The following is an 18025-nucleotide window of genomic DNA, read 5'->3' as shown; positions in this document are numbered from 1 at the left end:
GAAAGAAATTAATCAAACTGTATCTTTACTTATAGTAATCCTTCACTTCACCAGAATAATTTGGCAATGTCAATCACCACCTTCCGGAGACACCTGAAACCCCACCTCTTTAAGGAATACCTAGGATAGGATAAAGTAATCCTTCTAACCCCCCCCCCCCCTTAGAAGAGTTAGATGCACTATTGTAAAGTGGTTGTTCCACTGGATATCATAAGGTGAATGCACCAATTTGTAAGTCGCTCTGGATAAGAGCGTCTGCTAAATGACTTAAATGTAAATGTAAATGCAATGTCCCAACAACCGACAGATAAAATATCTCCATTTCATCCCCCCCCAAAATATTTGCAGAACGATTAACATAAATGGTGAGACACATTTGAATCTCAAGATTGATCAACACATTCACTGCCTTTAGTTTAACTACAGCAGAAAATATGGGATAAAAAGACTAATGAAATGAAAATGACTGTTTATTGTCCGACGAGCTGGCAATCATATATGTAGCAATGTCCCTTTGTTAAACATCGCAATGTGTTTGTATCCGTGTGGTTAGAGATTTAAATATGCACACTGGTGCAATAGATTTGGGGAAAACAACTGTGCCGACCAACACAGTAATGTATTGGTCTGAAAAACACTCGGATGTCCTGCCACATTATGGACCTCTCCTTTCAGGAATAGTTTGAGATCACATTCTTTTGGCACTTAAGTCTTTTGTGTATGTTCTCCATAATTTTACATTATTTCTTTTACCAAAAACTCTTTGGCAATCACCATTTAATGATAGTCACACATTCGCATGTTCTACAAAAAATACAATTCGTATTCACCACAGCAGGCTGTAAAATATAAATAACATAGCACTTTTTTCTGTATAATTTGTGCTAATTAAACATACTATTCTGCCACTCTCTCGCTTTCTCACTCAGTCTCTTTCACCTACAGAAGTATGAGCGACTGTATGGGGACGTTCAGTAAGTGGACCGAGACACGAACAGTGTGGTAACCCTTCAATGCTGAGCAGTCCAGTATACATCAATGTAATGCATGTCCCGGATGGCCTACAAATCCCATCATGTAGTGCGTGCCATGTTTCATGCTCTTGGGAGTCAAAGTTTAGAGAGTGGTATACCCAAAGCAGGTCTCTCTCTTTTTTTCCCCCTCTTCCCCGGTCTCCTGAGAGACCAACGATTTCTGGGTAGCTCCGTGCTCTGGCAGTCACAGCATCTCCTCGTAGAACAGCAGGTAGGCCTGAGAGTTGAGGACCCTGGATTCTGGTACCGTCTGGACATTGGTGTCACTTACATACACCCACTGACCCTGTGTAGCACTGCTTGCTTCCCTTGGACCTGAAACACAGTAAGGGTCTTTGGTTAATGGGAAGAGATGGAGATTTTCCAGGAGCCGTTACTGTGAGAAACCAACGACTGTGGCTAGCTTACCACAGAAACGGTGACAGGATGAGGAGCAGCATGGACAAAGACGTTCATAGCAACACTGGTATGTAGGTAAGACAATTAAATTAGACCAAGCACATTTCATAATTGTAACAACACTACACTTAGTGTTTGTGCTAAGTCTATTTTAAACTTAAACTGGACGGACATTAGGTTTTTAGCCTGATCTACAGGATCCCGGCGCATTTTTGGAAATCGGAGGAAATCGGAGCAAACCGTAGTAAAACGTAACGCCACGGCCCATAAAGTGTAAGCGCATACTCGATTTGCGGTTGATGGCTCTCAAGGGCACTTACGGTGTCCCGACAATTTTCAAATATATTGAATATATTCGGCCTTAAAATCAGCCATTATCACCAAGTGCGAGTTTCCTAATTGTACAGCCGTTAAGGCCGCCGGGTGTACACTACGATTTGGCTTGACTGAATTGTTAAATGTCAGAGGTTCTCTAATGGTTAGAGCCCGTAGACCGGGCAAACGTCGTGTAGTGTATTTCAGCCTTTACCTGACGGAAGGTTACAGCAAGGTGAGGAAAACATGTGTTGAAGCGAAAGAGAAAAGGAAAAGCAGTGAGAAGAAAATGAGAGGAAAAAAAGATGAGCGTTGTAAGAAGGGATGTTTGACATGAGGAGATGGATGGTGGACGACAGCGGTGGTTACTGAGGTCCTTTTGACCTCTCTATGGTGGCTCACCATTGCTGCCTAGACAATGTCACCTCAAGTTCTATACTAGTTAATTACCAGCGAGGACAACTACTCACACAGACCTCTGTCACAAAAGACATTTTCATTACAGTCGCTGAATGGCAGGCGCTCTCCTTGAGTAAGGACAGGAGAAAATACATCTATATAACACTGGACATCTATATACACTACAGCGCTTTTTCTCTCATAAATGCCGCCTTCAAGGTTACGCGGAGTGAGGCCTTCACACAAATACAGTGCGTTTGTATGTACAGGCGACACATACTTTTTACAATCATACAATTCGATGCTTTGGTCGATATATAAAAATCTTTTTTTCAAGTAAATGTATTGACATAGACTCTTAACACAAAATCGGTAAAGGAATAGAGAGTATTTTATGGACAGACAAAGAGACCGTTTTTAAAGAGACCGTTTTTACCTGCCAGGTTTCTGCGCTGTGGCTGCTCGGTTCTCCTCTGGGGCGAGCGGACCTTTACGTACGCTGTGTAGTGGCCCCCGCGCATCGACCCGCTGTGTTCCACGATGCCATACAGGCTGTAGAGCACACGCTCCCCCGCCACCAGGTTCTGTCCAAAATGAACTCAGGATGAGACAGTAAGCAGTGCCAAGAGCTCAGACAGATACAGGAGCATCTGAGCTATTGCTATCTTTTCAACCATTCATTACAAGCACAAATACTGATAAGTACTTGAGCTACAGTGTCCAAGGACCCATATTCATTTCAGTGTAAGGTTTTTAGTAAAGATATTGTCCCTGTTTTCACGTGAAGAAGAGTTAGTACCTTGCAGTATGCCGAGCAGAACGGAGCCAGGTCCAGGATGAGAGGGAAGTTGACGTGACGGTTGACTTTTCGTAGGTTCATCCCTGCCTTCACACACACACACACACACACACACAACCAAAATCACAATCAACCCCAAAGATATCAACACACAATAAGACACAGTAATAGCCTACACCATGACCACAACAACAATTTAGATAAACAGGAGAACACAACGTAATTCAAACGGACATGATATATCATATACTATAACGTAAAGAGGTGTACAATAATGCATGAAGTAATATGCTAACCTGATGGAAGCGTTTGAGGTGCAGAGTGACCACCGGGGGCAGCGAAGAGATCAGCATCTGTTTGCGAGCGCTGGTGTACACCTTGTCAGACTTCTTCTCTGTAAGCAGTGGTGCAAAAAGTACACAATTGTCATACTTGGGTAAAACTAAGAGAAAAAACAAAAAGAAATGACTCAAGTAAAAGTGACTGTCACACAGTAAAATACTACTTTAGTAAAAGTCTAAAAGTATTTGGTTTTAAACATACTTAAGTATCAAAAGTAAATGTAATTGCTAAAATATACTTAAGTATCAAAAGTAAAAATCACTTCACATTCTTTATAGTAACCATTTTCCAGTCCTGCAAAGCATTCGAAATGTAATGAGTACTTTTGGGTGTCAGGGAAAATGTATGGAGTGAAAAATACATTATTTTCTTTAGGCATGTAGTGGAGTAAAAGTTGTGTAAAATCTAAATAGTTAAGTAAAGTTCAGATTCCCTAAAAAAACGACTTAAGTAGTGCTTTAAAGTACTTTTCCTTAAGTACTTTACACCACTGTCTGTAAGCACATAGACACCACAATGTCACGTTGTGAATGATCATTTTTCAAATACATGATTGCTCTGCCTGATACAAGTCAGTGTAGCCTAAATGTCTGCATTTGAATATCTGTGTAAATGCATGACATGGATAGGTGCCGAATAGCCACGCATTTCCATATCACCTACTGCTGTCACTATTAGGACAGAATCTCAACAAATTGTCTTTAACAGTGGTTCTCGAGGGCTCCCGAGTGGCACAGCGGTCTTAGGCACTGCATCTCAATGCAAGCGGCGTCACTCCAGTCCCTGGTTCGAATCCAGGCTGTATCACATCCGGCCGAGATTGGGAGTCCCATAGCACAATTGGCCCAGCATTGTCCAGGTTTTGCCGGGGTAGGCCGTCATTGTAAATAAGAATTTGTTCGTAACTTTCTTGCCTAGTTAAATAAAGGTCAGATAAAAAAGTATATATTTCAAACCAGCACAAGTTCTCTATCAAACGGTGTATGTGTTCTAACTAACCTGCTGAGGTGCTCTTCCGCAGTTGTTTCTGCCGGCGGTCCGTGCAGCTCTCGCACAACAGCTTGTTGTTGCCCATCAGAAGCTCCACCGAGGTGAACTGGTGAAGGCAGGACTGAACGGAGCACTCCTTGGAGCAGGGTGTATAGCTGTGGGACAGGGCCTGGAATGCCCCCTGGTGGTGGGAGTGAGGAGACTGTTGAGGATGTTGAGGCTGGGGCTCCCCCTGGTCCTCAGGACAGTGTGTAGAGGGTGTGTCCGCTGAATCAGGGCCCAGGTTCATCTTATGCACTGCACTGACCAGCTGCTCCACAGCACCACCAAGCTGGGTCCTGGGGGAGAGGGCGGACAGGGTAGCAGGGGTGGGAGACTGGGTAGGGGTGGACCCTCTGCCACCATGGCTGTGGCCCGAGGAGTGCCGGGGCGTCCACTCGCTCTCCGAGGCCTCGCTGTCGGCGTCATTGCTGCTGTCCTGAGGGCCCGAGTCTTTCTCGCTGCCATCAGATAGGCTGCTGGTGGCGGCCATTTTGGAACCTCCTGCAGCACGGGCCATTACGGAGGGAGACTCCTCCTCGGGGTGGTCCGAGGGGCTGTCTGCCCCCTTCTCTTCCACAGAGCCAGGAGACTTCTGGCCCTGCTGCTGCTTTTGAGGGAGGTAGACACACACAGTCAGCAAAACACACCCACCCACTGACTCCAACTACATTTACACACAGACACAAAGAACACACACACCTGTCCGCTAAGTTTCCTGCTGTTCTTATTGAGCACTGCGGAAAGCGTCTCGTCACCGTGGGAGACGTGAGCTTCTTGCTCCCGACTGATTTTCCCAGTCCTGCCCGGGTTGGACGGCTTGGACATCTGAACAGCACCAGGACATGACACGAAGACAGAGATGAAACCAACTGTACACTTATCACATATGACCAACATGGCAGAAGCAGTATTCCGGACTGGACACTATTGCAAAACGAATGCAAAGATATGCTCACCCGCTCCTCAATGATGGGCAGGGAGATGTCAATAAAGGCTTCCTTCACTGTGGAGATCTGAGGGAGACAGAGGACAGGCACCCATAACACTCACAATCAAAGTACGGCATGGCTTTCAGCTGGGAACAACTATGGTCTTACGGAAATATGAACACTGCTCATTGAGAAGTGGTTTATAATGGTTTAACTGCGTATGACACACACAAAACATACGGCTCAGTCGAGCATGGCACTTGCAACACCAGGATTGTGCTTTCGATTCCCAGGGTCACCCGTACATAAAATGTATTTAGCATGATTGTAAGTCACTTTGGATAAACACATCTGCTAAATGGCATATCTTATTATTATAACTGTAGTTGTATAATTAAATCATTAAGTATTAAGGAATACAGCCAAACTATTCAGTGGTTGACCACACACACACACACACACACACACACACACACACACACATACACACACACAGATTCCAGTAACCATAAACAGAATAGACAGGCAATGAATCACTTACATGCTCACACTCCTCACACATGATGGTGTTGGTCAACTCCCCCACAAAGATGCGATCCACAAAGTTCATCTTCACACCCTCCTTCCCGTATGCTGAGACAAGGAGGAGATACAGGTTAGGCACGTAAAAACAACAAAACTCAGCGACAATCATTCAGAATAAATGTACTTTAATCAATGCCTATGTTTAATCATGAAACATGCCTCCTGTGGTTGAGGTATTTTTCCATAGTAAGCCATTGAACAGTACATAAAGCTGCCACAAGATGGCGCTATTGATTTAGGTCAAAACTACTGAGTGTCAGAATGGAACAGGAACCTTTGACTTGGCGTTTGGTCTCATCATCTGCAGTCTTCTCTGTGGGGTTGTTGAAGGATTTCAGAATGCCCGCTTTGATCCGCTGGGAATGTCAAACACTACATTGATCTCATATAAATGCAACTTAAGTAGATAGAAAAATGCAGGACTACAAAATGGAGGATTTATACAACAAAGGGTGATTCATATAACAGCTACCATGGGAAGCCAAGGAACTGAAACCACTACAAAAATGAGTGTGTTTGTAAATACACATTAGTAAACCAATACAAACTTCTTCCAGAGCATCTGAATGTGCACTTGCATCTCGCTCTCTCTATGTGTGTGTGCGCCATATGTGCATGTACTGCATGTGGGGGTGTGTACAGCGGTCGTATGTGTACTTCGTATGTGTGTGTGTGTGTACACTGCGCATGTGTTGGTGTGGAGTGTGTCAGCCAGCCGTCTCTGACAGTCTCGGTGGCGTGGCCGTGGGCAGTGATTGAAGGTGACATGGTCAGTGAGTGTGTCGGCTAGTAGAAGAAGAGGCACCAACACAGTAAACCACCAATCAATAGATAATTGGCCGTGGTCTGTGTAACCGACTAGTCGCCCCCATTGTCCCCGGACCCACGCACTGGACTGGCTATTTAGGTCAAAAGCCTGGTTAATCCCAGCTCTGCAACCCCCCCCCCTGCACCCCTCCTGTACTCCTCTCCCTAGTCAGTCAGACACTGCTGAGCCCCATACTAATGAATCACCATCAGGACCCCCCAATGTGTAGTGTGTAGGCTCAGGGTAAGAGAAGCGGGGTGAGGAAGGGAAGGTTGGAGGGGTGTAAACTAAATTAAGATGGGCCAAGAAGCACAGGCCATGCCCTGAGAGGGAGCATTACTGTACCCAACGTCTCAGCTAATTGGTGATAATTGACTGTGTGCAATTAGCATATTTAGACTTCTGATACTAAATGGGCAATCAAAACAAAAACTCCTAGGTTGGTGGTGACAGGCTATGGGAGAAATGGCCAGTCACTCAGTGTGTGTGTGTGTGTGTGTGTGCTTTATTGCACGTTTGTTTGGGCTGATTCCATGCAGGTGAGGACATTTGAGTTGGTGCAAGCTAAACACGATGAATGTATCTACAATTCTGTTTTGAGTAAATAAAATGTGTAAGTGTCATAGACCGAAAAAATTATGTGTATACAATATTTGTTGGGTTGTGTATTCTGTGCAGGTAAATTTATGGCAGATGAGTGGCAAACCTGATTAGAAGCAACTGCTGCTCATCGGCAGTTCTTTACAAATGCTGTTTTGAATTAAAATAAAATTGTATCTACACACTGAAGGCTGTAAAGCCGAAACGTCTGTGTACGCCATCCCTGATGCAGTGAAACGTCTGTGTACGCCCTCCCTGCTGCAGTGAAACGTCTGTGTACGCCATCCCTGCTGCAGTGAAATGTCTGTGTACGCCATCCCTGCTGCAGTGAAACGTCTGTGTACGCCATCCCTGATGCAGTGAAACGTCTGTGTACGCCATCCCTGATGCAGTGAAAATAATCTTTTTGAGTGCGAACTAGAGGTCGACCGATTATGATTTTTCAATGCCGATACCGATTATTGGAGGACCAAAAAAAGTCAATACCGATTAATCGGCCTATGTAATTTTTTATTTTTTTTATTTGTAATAATGACAATTACAACAATACCGAATGAACACTTTTATTTTAACTTAATATAATACATCAATCAAATCAATTTAGCCTCAAATAAATAATGACACATGTTCAATTTGGTTTAAATAATGCAAAAACAAAGTGTTGGAGAAGAAATTAAAAGTGCAATATGTGCCATGTAAAAAAGCTAACGTTTAAGTTCCTTGCTCAGAACATGAGAACATATGAAAGCTGGTGGTTCCTTTTAACATGAGTCTTCAATATTCCCCAGGTAAAAAGTTTTAGGTTGTAGTTATTATAGGAATTATAGGACTATTTATCTCTATACCATTTGTATTTCATATACCTTTGACTATTGGATGTTCTTATAGACACTTTAGTATTGCCAGTGTAACAGTATAGCTTCCGTCCCTCTCCTCGCCCCTACCTGGGCTTGAACCAGGAACACATCGACAACAGCCACCCTCGAAGCATCGTTACCCATTGCTCCGCAAAAGCCGCGGCCCTTGCAGAGCAAGGGGAACAACTACTTCAAGGTCTCAGAGCGAGTGACGTCACCGATTGAAACGCTATTAGCGCGCACCCCGCTAACTAGCAAGCCATTTTACATCGGTTACACCAGCCTAATCTCGGGAGTTGATGGGCTTGAAGTCATAAACAGCTCAATGCTTGAAGCAATGCGAAGAGCTGCTGGCAAAACGCACGAAAGTGCTGTTTGAATGAGTGCGTACGAGCATGCTGCTGCCTACCATCGCTCAGTCAGACTGCTCTATCAAATCATAGACTTAATTATAACATAATAACACACAGAAATACGAGCTTTTGGTCATTAATATGGTCGAATCCGGAAACTATCATTTCGAAAACAAAATGTTTATTCTTTCAGTGAAATATGGAACCGTTCCGTATTTTATCTAACGGGGGGCATCCATAAGTCTAAATATTCCTGTTACATTGCACAACCTTCAATGTTGTGTCAACGAGCCAGTCGGCCCAAACTGTTGCATATACCCTGACTCTGCGTGCAATGAACGCAAGATAAGTGACACAATTTCACCTGGTTAATATTGCCTGCTAACCTGGATATCTTTTAGCTAAATATGCAGGTTTAAAAATATATACTTCTGTGTATTGATTTTAAGAAAGGCATTGATGTTTATGGTTAGGTACAGTCGTGCAACAATTGTGCTTTTTTCGCAAATGCGCTTTGTTAAATCATCCCCCGTTTGGCGAAGTTGGCTGTCTTTGTTAGGAAGAAATAGTCTTCACACAGTTTGCAATGAGCTAGGTGGCCCAAACTGCTGCATATACCCTGACTCTGCTGCATATACCCTGACACCATTTTTCCTAGTTAAAAGAAATTCATGTTAGCAGGCAATATTAACTAAATATGCAGGTTTAAAAATATATACTTGAGTATTGATTTTAAGAAAGGCATTGATGTTTATGGTTAGGTACACGTTGGAGCAACGACAGTCCTTTTTCGCGAATGCCACCGCATTGATTATATGCAACGCAGGACACGCTAGATAAACTAGTAATATCATCAACCATGTGTAGTTATAACTAGTGATTATGATTGATTGTTTTTTATAAGATAAGTTTAACGCTAGCTAGCAACTTACCTTGGCTTCTTACTGCATTCGCGTAACAGGCAGGCTCCTCGTGGAGTGCAATGTAATCAGGTGGTTAGAGCGTTGGACTAGTTAACCGTAAGCTTGCAAGATTGAATCCCCAAGCTGACAAGGTAAAAATCTGTCGTTCTGCCCCTGAACAAGGCAGTTAACCCACCGTTCCTAGGCCGTCATTGAAAATAAGAATGTGTTCTTAACTGACTTGCCTAGTTAAATAAAGGTGTCATTTTTTATATATATATATATATTTTTTTATATATATATATTTTTTTTAAATCGGCCAAATCGGTGTCCAAAAATACCGATTTCCGATTGTTATGAAAACTTGAAAATCGGCCCTAATTAATCGGCCATTCCGATTAATCGGTCGACCTCTAGTGCGAACCCATTGCACATTTTTGCAGGTAAATTTATTGTAAATTCATCAGACAGTAGATGTCAAATGCATATAAGCGTATGTGCGTGTGTTTACGTTTGAGCGCATGTATAATGAATGTGTGAATAGGGCCAGCTCCCTCCTTTACCCCTCCCTCTCGGACTCCCTGATTGGAGCGGGGGAGGGGGGGTGACCCTCCAGCACAATGGGGCGACCCACAGCTGCGTGTTTCCCAGATCACACAATGACGCATGTCGTGCCACTTGCAAGTCCCGTAAGTGGCACAACTGTCAGTGTTCACAAGTTTAAAAAGAACCAGGGGGGAGTCCCAGCCTGTACCCTTGTCCCCCTGTCCCAGGCCCCGGGCTGACCACTCCACTCCACACCCGTTACTCTCCCCTCTTTTTGGGCCTGGCTGAGTCGCTGGTGGGGCCGAGGGGCCAACTGACTCAGCCCTGGGCCGGGCCCACAGTGGGCTCCCCCTAATTGTTGAATGGGGGGGTGGGGCAGTCTGCACTTGCCAGACAATATGGTACCATAAGGTTAAAAGACAATGGCTGGCCGAGAAGCAAAGGCAAAGACCAAACCCTGCACACTTTCATCCACAAGCACACAGGTGAATGTCTCCCATGGCTTTCAGCCTGCTCTACGTTGGCGATTGAAGTGTGCTTCTCAATTGCAATCAAAACATTGCCTGTTCTTTTGCGTACTCTTACTAGCTTGGACACCACCCTACATGTAGCTTGGCTGCAGCCATCATAGACACCGTTGACAGACATAGAGAGTAATGGCTTTATGTCATCATACTCATACTTCACAAGACACAGGGTGTGTTTGAGAGCATACATTCTGCTCAGTCACTTGACTGATCTACATTAAAAAATATATATATTTAAAAAAAGGCTTCCTAAATAACTACTCTTTACGATTTGTAGATCGGTCAGTCTGCTCAGTAAGTGTGGATCTCAAACACAGCCACTGGCACAGAGACGGAGCCATGGTACTAGGCTGAGTGGAAGAAGGATGTGGTGTTTGTAATGTGGGTCTTTAGTCTCACCTTAGTCTCCTCTACTCTCATGGAGTCCAGTAGGTAATGGAGCAGCTCCTGGCTGTCCTGCTGCTGGTAGCCCTTAAAGCGTGGAGCCCTGGTGAGACAGACAGAACACAGTTTCGTCAGAACACATACACTCACATAGTAACCATGTCAAATGTCTACACATACGCACACACTTGTGTAAACGTAATTCCGTTTTTTTAACAGAGATCTTGAGAGAGGGAGAGAGTTGAGAGGGATGAAAGTTAGAGGTGGACAGCGGACCGAACCCTGTCTCCAGGGTCGGTACACGTGGTCTGAAGCTGGCAGCTCTACCGCTAAGCTAGACCAGTCACATGTGCGTTGTTTATAGTTTATAAAATGAGTAAATCTAGGACAGGCAAACACAAATCATTTGTACACAAACACCCACCCACCCACACACTCAGAAGCATGCACAAAGCAATCAACCACATGCACAAAGCAATCAGCTGTATCAATAGTGCATACAGAGACATGAGAGTGGAGAAAGGCCATTATTTTTTCTCAAGGACTTTTCGTTGGTTCATCCATTCAATTTCCTCTCCTCTCTGCAGCTTTCTGGTGATTAAAGGCAGCTATTGTTTCATTCCCAAAGCTTTCATTAAACCAGTTAGGGTCACACAAACACATACACATGCGTACCCAGACAATGACCTCCTCCTGGCTTTGTGTGTTAAGCAAGATTCCAAGTAAAAGAAAATGACTGATTTTGTTAAAGGCATCTCCTATAACAATGACACATTGATTATTTAATGGAATTTCTTTCATTTCGTAGCTAACTTTAAGACCTGTGCAAGTATTTACAAATTAAATTTGACATTGCAGGTGAAAATGGCTGTAGGGCTTACTGTGCAAGCCAATTCTGAATTTCTTCAATAGAAAGCACTTTACTGTCTAGAGTACACATATCTCCCATCATTATCATTCCCCAGCAGTACATGTAACTACGGGAGAAAACGTATGGTGATTGTGCCAGTGGAAATCCTGCGTGTTCATGCCCCAGCACTCGTAGAGGGGGCTCTCCTTGAGCTTGTCCCTGGCCACAGCAGGACAGATGTAGGGACAGATGCTAGGGCCAGATGGGCAGCCAGGGCCAGAGCCACCACCACAACCTGTTGGGCAGTGCCAGCCACGGAACAGGTTGGCCTGACAGGCTGGCAGGACAACATGCAGCTGACCTGAGAGAACCACTGACCACTCCTAACCCAATGCTATCTGAGTGCACAGGGTCATAGAGGAGGACAAGTACATTCATTGCCTCTTTGATACCAGTTTAGCATCTGACCATCTATAACAATGATCACCGTCTTGATCACTGGATAACCAGAATACTGGTACTTGTTCTAAGGGCGTTAGCCTATATGTTTGTATGTCCTATTTTATAACGCCCCTGAGCAGCTCTCCACAGAGAAATGGGTCCTCCTAAAAGGCATTGTAGGGGCTTCATTGTCCCAAGTATAGCATCCTGATCTGATGTCATATCTTCTCTACATACAGGCCAATGACCCGTTCAGATTGGCCTGCAATGCAAATGAAACCAAACGATTCACCCCTTTGAACTGGTGAACCATTCTTCCTGGCGAGCTCCCAGACCCAATCAGAACAGAGGTACTCATCCTCTAACTGGCAGCAGAGTGGATGGGCCTACAGTCTGGATCATCTCTGCCATGTGCTGATGGATGTTGACGTCAAGCCCCAGAATGGGTGACTGGAGCTGGGGGAGAGACGAATGGCCACCTGCCCCCAACACAGGTCATGAGCAGGAGGTCTAGAGGACCAACTCAGCCCCCCTTCTCTACCTCTGTCTCTACCTCTTTGCACTCTCTCTGCCACACGTAAGGGGGGCGGAGGGAATCACGTGTCCCTCATTTCATCCCCTTTAAAGATGCCAAAACATAACAGAATATCTTCCTTCAAATGTGTACAAAATTAGTGTTTTAAAGCATGTTTTCTTATATAAAAAATGGAAATTACAAAAATGGGGATTACAGTAGGAATATGGCTTTATATCAAGCAAATAGTGTCTTGTATGCATGCCAAACACACTCATCCGCAACTCTGCTTATCTAACAGCTCAAACACAAAGCGGGTCGGACTGGTACAGAATCTGGTCGGCACACAGTGATAATTGGGATTAAAAGACAGACAGAGAGAGGCACGCAGCAGTCTTGGGGTATTTTTTCCGGGAACGGAACAGCGACGGGTGAGAGGCAGACGAGCAGCTCCAAAGGGATCAGTGGGAACGGTGCAGTCTAGAAGCTCATCCCAGTGGAAGAGAGGCAGAAGGGCCCTGTAGCGCTGCTCCCAATCTGGCCCTGACCAATGCAGACAGCTGCGGTGCTAACACAATTAACAGCGGATGAGTTAGTACCAGACGCAAGGCAACCCCGGCACGTTGCACCACCTCGACAGGCAGAGGGGCGCACACACACACACACACTTCCAATACAACATATAAAAATCATATACATTGAGTCGCTTTCACATTGACACACATATTTACATAATAAAAGCCACTTACTGTATCTATCCAGCATAAGCATGTAAAAACACTCATCTATCATGCATGTAAAATTTAAAAAAAAAAACATCTATAACATAAAAATCAACACTTATCTGACTTACAGAACACCCTGCCTCATATGTAATCACATTCACAGGGTCACAGTGCCACATGCAATCAACTATGAAAGACATTCCTTCTAATAAGTCTAGGCCTATTTCCTAGCAACGTCTCGCTCTCCTGCCATACCCACATTATCGAATGCAGCTTTCTTCCCCCACCTCCCTACATTTATGAGTGTATTGAATCTTTTCAAATCAAATCACATTTTATTGGTCACATACACATGGTTAGCAGATGTTAATGCGAGTGTAGCGAAATGCTTGTGCTTCTAGTTCCAACAGTGCAGTAATATCTAACAAGTAATCTAATCCTTCCCAACAACTACCTAATACACACAAATCTAACAAGTAATCTAACAATTCCCCAACAACTACACACAAATCTAAAGGGGTGAATGAGAATATGTACATATAAGTATATGGATGAGCGATGGCCGAGCGGCATAGGCAAGGTGCAGTAGATGGTATAAGATACAGTATATACATGTGATATGAGTAATGTAAGATATGTAAACAATATTAAAGTGGCATTACTTAAAGTGCCATTGTTTAAAGTGACTAGTGATCCATTTCTTAGAGTCCAGTGATTGGGTCTCAATGTAGGCAGCAGCCTCTCTGAGTTAGCGATTGCTGTTTAGCAGTCTGATGGCCTTGAGATGGAAGCTGTTTCTCAATCTCTCGGTCTCAGCTTTGATGCACATGTAGACTATTCCTCACAAGGACAGACAAAAAGCGTGATACGTAACATCAGAAATACAATTGAATGCCTTGCATAGGCAGCTGGAGGTCTGTGGACATGATTTATATCAGGCATTGTGAGACCAGCTGAATGTGACCTTCCTTGCGAGAACGCCTGCTCTTCAACGCTTCAGCGGCAGGAGATCTGCCATGCATGTTCAGGCCTGTGTGGCCATGTGCCTTTGTGTGGCTGCCTGCTCATTGTTGAACCCTGCTATTTTCCTACTGCGTTGGACTTACACACAGGTTGGTAAAAAGAAAATAGCCTACAAGTCATGAAAGAAGGTCAGTTAGTGTGTACGCACGTTCGCAGAGTGCATTTGTGCAAGTGTGTGCGTGTATTATTTCATAACTGAACGCTAGTGTAAGGAAAAAGGGAAGTAAAAGTGTTCCTGTGTAAGCATAGGCAAGATTCTCTAGATGAAACTTTAATGACTGCCCAAAGTCATATGACATTTTTTTTTATTTAAATCAGAATAAATTGGAGAGCTTTTTCCCTCATACACACATCCCCCACCACAGCAGCATAGGCCTAGCGGTGGGTCTGGGTACAAGCCGAGTCTCTCACTGGCACCAGAAACAGTGTGTGTGGTGTTGACCCTCCAAACCACTGGGACTGGCGCTGGTCCGAGCCTGACTCGTCCAGCTGGCACAGGGGTCCTGGCGTTGGGTATAGTGGGGCAACCAGAAGAGCAGGCCAGACAGGGAGTGACTCAGCTGGTCAAGGGTGAACACAACAACACACTAGGCTCAATCTGTCTTAAATACCAAAGAAAAAAACACACACACACTGTGGGGTCCTACACAAGTAGCCAGTTTAACCAACCAGTGTGTTGTAAAGCACTAGGGTGCACATTCTCAGGTCAGGGCCGGCAACACGCCACTGAGCTAGGAGACCTCGGGTAATAAAGACGAGGATTGGACATGCACACAGCCTAGTGTGTATATGGCTTTAGACATCCCGAAGGTCAACACGCGGCAGGAGAAATATCATTATCAGCATCAGGAGAATGTTCCTGTATAGAGGAGCTACTCTTGACCCTTGCCCCACTGACATGCAGTTACAGACAGAATGAGGAGAGAGATGTAGAGCTTGTTTGCGAAGGACGGGAGAGCGATGGCAAATCATATGTGTGCGTAAAAACATGCGATGATGTGTGTAGCACGTGCACTTGTATGTGTCGAGTGAATGTGTGCATGGAAGAAGGGTTTGAATAAAGGCATGGGTCTGTGTAATGCGCAAGTGAGCGTGAGGAAGGGCATGAAATGAGGTCTACTGGGTGAATGTGTGTTGTGTACGTGCATGCTGTGCCTATGTGTATGCCCGGCTGAGTGCATACGCAATGCAGGGTGAGGTGGTACCAGGTGAGGGGTGGCATTGCTCTCACACACACACACACACACCTGGGCAGATAAAAGCCCGGGTACCGGGACACACCAGAGGCACCCAGGCGGCCAACCGTCTCCGCGCTCCAGCCACCCGAACGTTCCCCATCCCACCCAGACACAGCCAACTGTACAGAGCCTGGTCCTACCTAACCCAACAGGCCGCACACACTACAGCCAGCCTGGGCCAAACCAGCCGTTCACCATGTTCCAACAACAAGAGCCAACCAACCATTCACCACACGTTCAAAGAAAGACCTAACCAACCGTTCAGCATGTTCAAAGGTGACCGTGTTCATAAGCGTTCACCATGAAACTGGGAGGCCGGGCCGGGCCAGCCACTCAGCCGGTTTACTATCCTCAAGTTCAAACACGAACACAGGTGGTGCGGCGTGTTAAAGAGAACAAGGACATGCCATGCTGTTTTGATTGCAGCTGGAAGCAGATCGCAGCAGATCATTTTGTGCAGTGAGGTCTACTGTTCGTTCTGTGTGGAGTGCGTTGGTGTTAATGGTTTAGTGTTGAGCAGCGTTAGGGAGCAGGGTGGACTGAAGACTGGATGGACCAGGTGCTGGTAGGGTCCAGCAGGTTGAGACAACCTCTTCTCTGAAGTGGTCGCCATGGCAGCTTGACAACAGGGCAGGTAAGAGCTGTGGCCTCTGCCTGTACTGTTTGGTTGACTGTTGTCACGGCAATGGAGAAGTGCCAGACCAGTTGGGCCACACTGACCTCTAACCTATGAAGCAGGGCAGCTTGTCTGCATATGAGGCTGTGTGTCTAACATTGATGCATCGCCGACGCCGCAACCACAGCACAATGTTTCTACAATGTTGCGCAGTGGTGATTCCATCAATCAAGTAAGGAATTGATGGTAACAAAAACTATTGATGTCTCTTGGTGATCAAGTTTGTCATTAGTACACAATTAAAGAGAATATAACTATGAAAGCTTTAGCCAACCTTTTACAGGTCTGTAGTTCCTCCTCTGGCACCCTACAGGGCAGCCCTCATATGCTCTTTTCATAAAAAATCTTTTAGCATGGACCAGCACAGGAAGCAGGTTAAGTCCACACCCATGCCTATACAATAGCCTATACTGGGTTACGGCACCATCAACACTAATGCTGTAAGACGGCCAACACATAAAATAAAGATTAATGCAGGACATAGTCTTACTTCTGGCAGAGCTGGTTGAAAAGGATCTTGGGGTTGACAGGGCCCTTCCCAGACTCCTTCATGCTGTGTAGGAAGAGGAACATGGACGAGGTCAGGGGCTCTGGGCTGGGCAGAGTCACCATCAATGCCCCCTGAAGGACAACCCCAGGAAAGGAGAGAGTGAGCGAGAGAACATATGAGTGTTAGACAAGGCATGTATTTCATACAGTGTTGCACTACCATGGAAAGCCTGAAGGGGCTTGACTGCATTCTACAGATGACTGGAGACGTGGGGGGCTACAACATGACTCAAGGGATATTTACGATAGCCTGTTATGCTAATAATAAAAAGAACCACCCATATAGACAGTAATAAGTGACTTCCTGTGCCATGTACAGTATAAGACTATAGTGGTGGACTGGACTATACCAAGCACATGAGCGTGGAACGTACCACATTTGACTCGGCAGGGGGGCAGATCTTCAGCTTGTGTCCCTTCTCCTTCACATCCTGTATCAGGTCGTTCAGCATGTGAGTCTGGGACAGATTCTGATGGACAGAAATCAGCCATTATTAACCCATTACCGTTCACTTCATTTAGTCATCATCGTTTTTTAACCTGCATGGACAGGACAGAATAATTTCTTATCAGTTAGAAGAATCATGAATTAACATCTTCCTGCACTTCTTCCTTTTTATTTCATCATCCCTTCACAAAAAATAATAAAAAACATTAAAATATTACAAATGCAACAAAAAAAATGATTGGTAAAACTGGAAAGTCTACAATTGAAAACATCTCGATTAATTCTGAGAAACTGGCGGGTGTTAGCCTAAATATCATTACGCTAAAAAAGCCCTTTCCAAAGAAACGATGAGCTGTGACTGAAACACAGAAGGGATTGCCCAGAGCCACCATTGTCCCATCATATTACTGCATCATCTCTTTCTTCCCTTTCAAACGACAGTTGTTTTGTCACATCCTGGCAATGAAGACAGTTGCTATGGAAAAGACACAATGGCTTCAGCAGTGTGAGCTTTCTCTCTGACAATTATATTGTTTCACCAGCAAAATTGCAATTTTGAAGGAGCCAATGAGAATAGAAAGAGAGAGAGAAAAAAACATGTAAAGGAAGAATGTTCGGTCTGGTTTCAATCACGAGAGAGCTCCAGGTGATTAACAAAATGGCGGAAAACGGGAAGGGAATGTAAGTTTCAATTCCCCAAGACCAGACAGACAACACACACTGGAACATAGAGAACGTGTTCCATACCAG

General features: G+C 44.8%; 1 protein-coding gene across 2 annotated transcripts in view; it reads right to left on the bottom strand.

Annotated features, from left to right (window-relative positions):
* Positions 1-452: 452 nt before the first annotated feature.
* LOC139573980 (ubiquitin carboxyl-terminal hydrolase 45-like) overlaps positions 453-18025 on the bottom strand; it is a 43112-nt gene continuing 25539 nt past the window's right edge. Inside the window, exons 7-18 of one of the 2 annotated variants that reach the window (XM_071398021.1) lie at positions 17202-17297; positions 16769-16899; positions 10827-10914; positions 6109-6190; positions 5791-5882; positions 5277-5333; positions 5020-5145; positions 4288-4927; positions 3243-3340; positions 2947-3033; positions 2584-2731; positions 453-1349 (exon numbers count right to left, since the gene is read on the bottom strand). In XM_071398021.1, coding sequence (XP_071254122.1) covers positions 1219-1349; positions 2584-2731; positions 2947-3033; positions 3243-3340; positions 4288-4927; positions 5020-5145; positions 5277-5333; positions 5791-5882; positions 6109-6190; positions 10827-10914; positions 16769-16899; positions 17202-17297 — 1776 coding nt within the window. In that variant the 3' untranslated portion in view covers positions 453-1218. The remainder of the gene's footprint in view (positions 1350-2583; positions 2732-2946; positions 3034-3242; positions 3341-4287; positions 4928-5019; positions 5146-5276; positions 5334-5790; positions 5883-6108; positions 6191-10826; positions 10915-16768; positions 16900-17201; positions 17298-18025) is intronic. The other variant, XM_071398022.1, reaches the window with a different exon arrangement.

This window comes from Salvelinus alpinus, chromosome 4, assembly GCF_045679555.1.
Source record: "Salvelinus alpinus chromosome 4, SLU_Salpinus.1, whole genome shotgun sequence".
NCBI lineage: Eukaryota > Metazoa > Chordata > Actinopteri > Salmoniformes > Salmonidae > Salvelinus > Salvelinus alpinus.
Note: the sequence above shows the minus strand (reverse complement) of the source record. Positions and strands in the feature narration are given on the sequence as shown.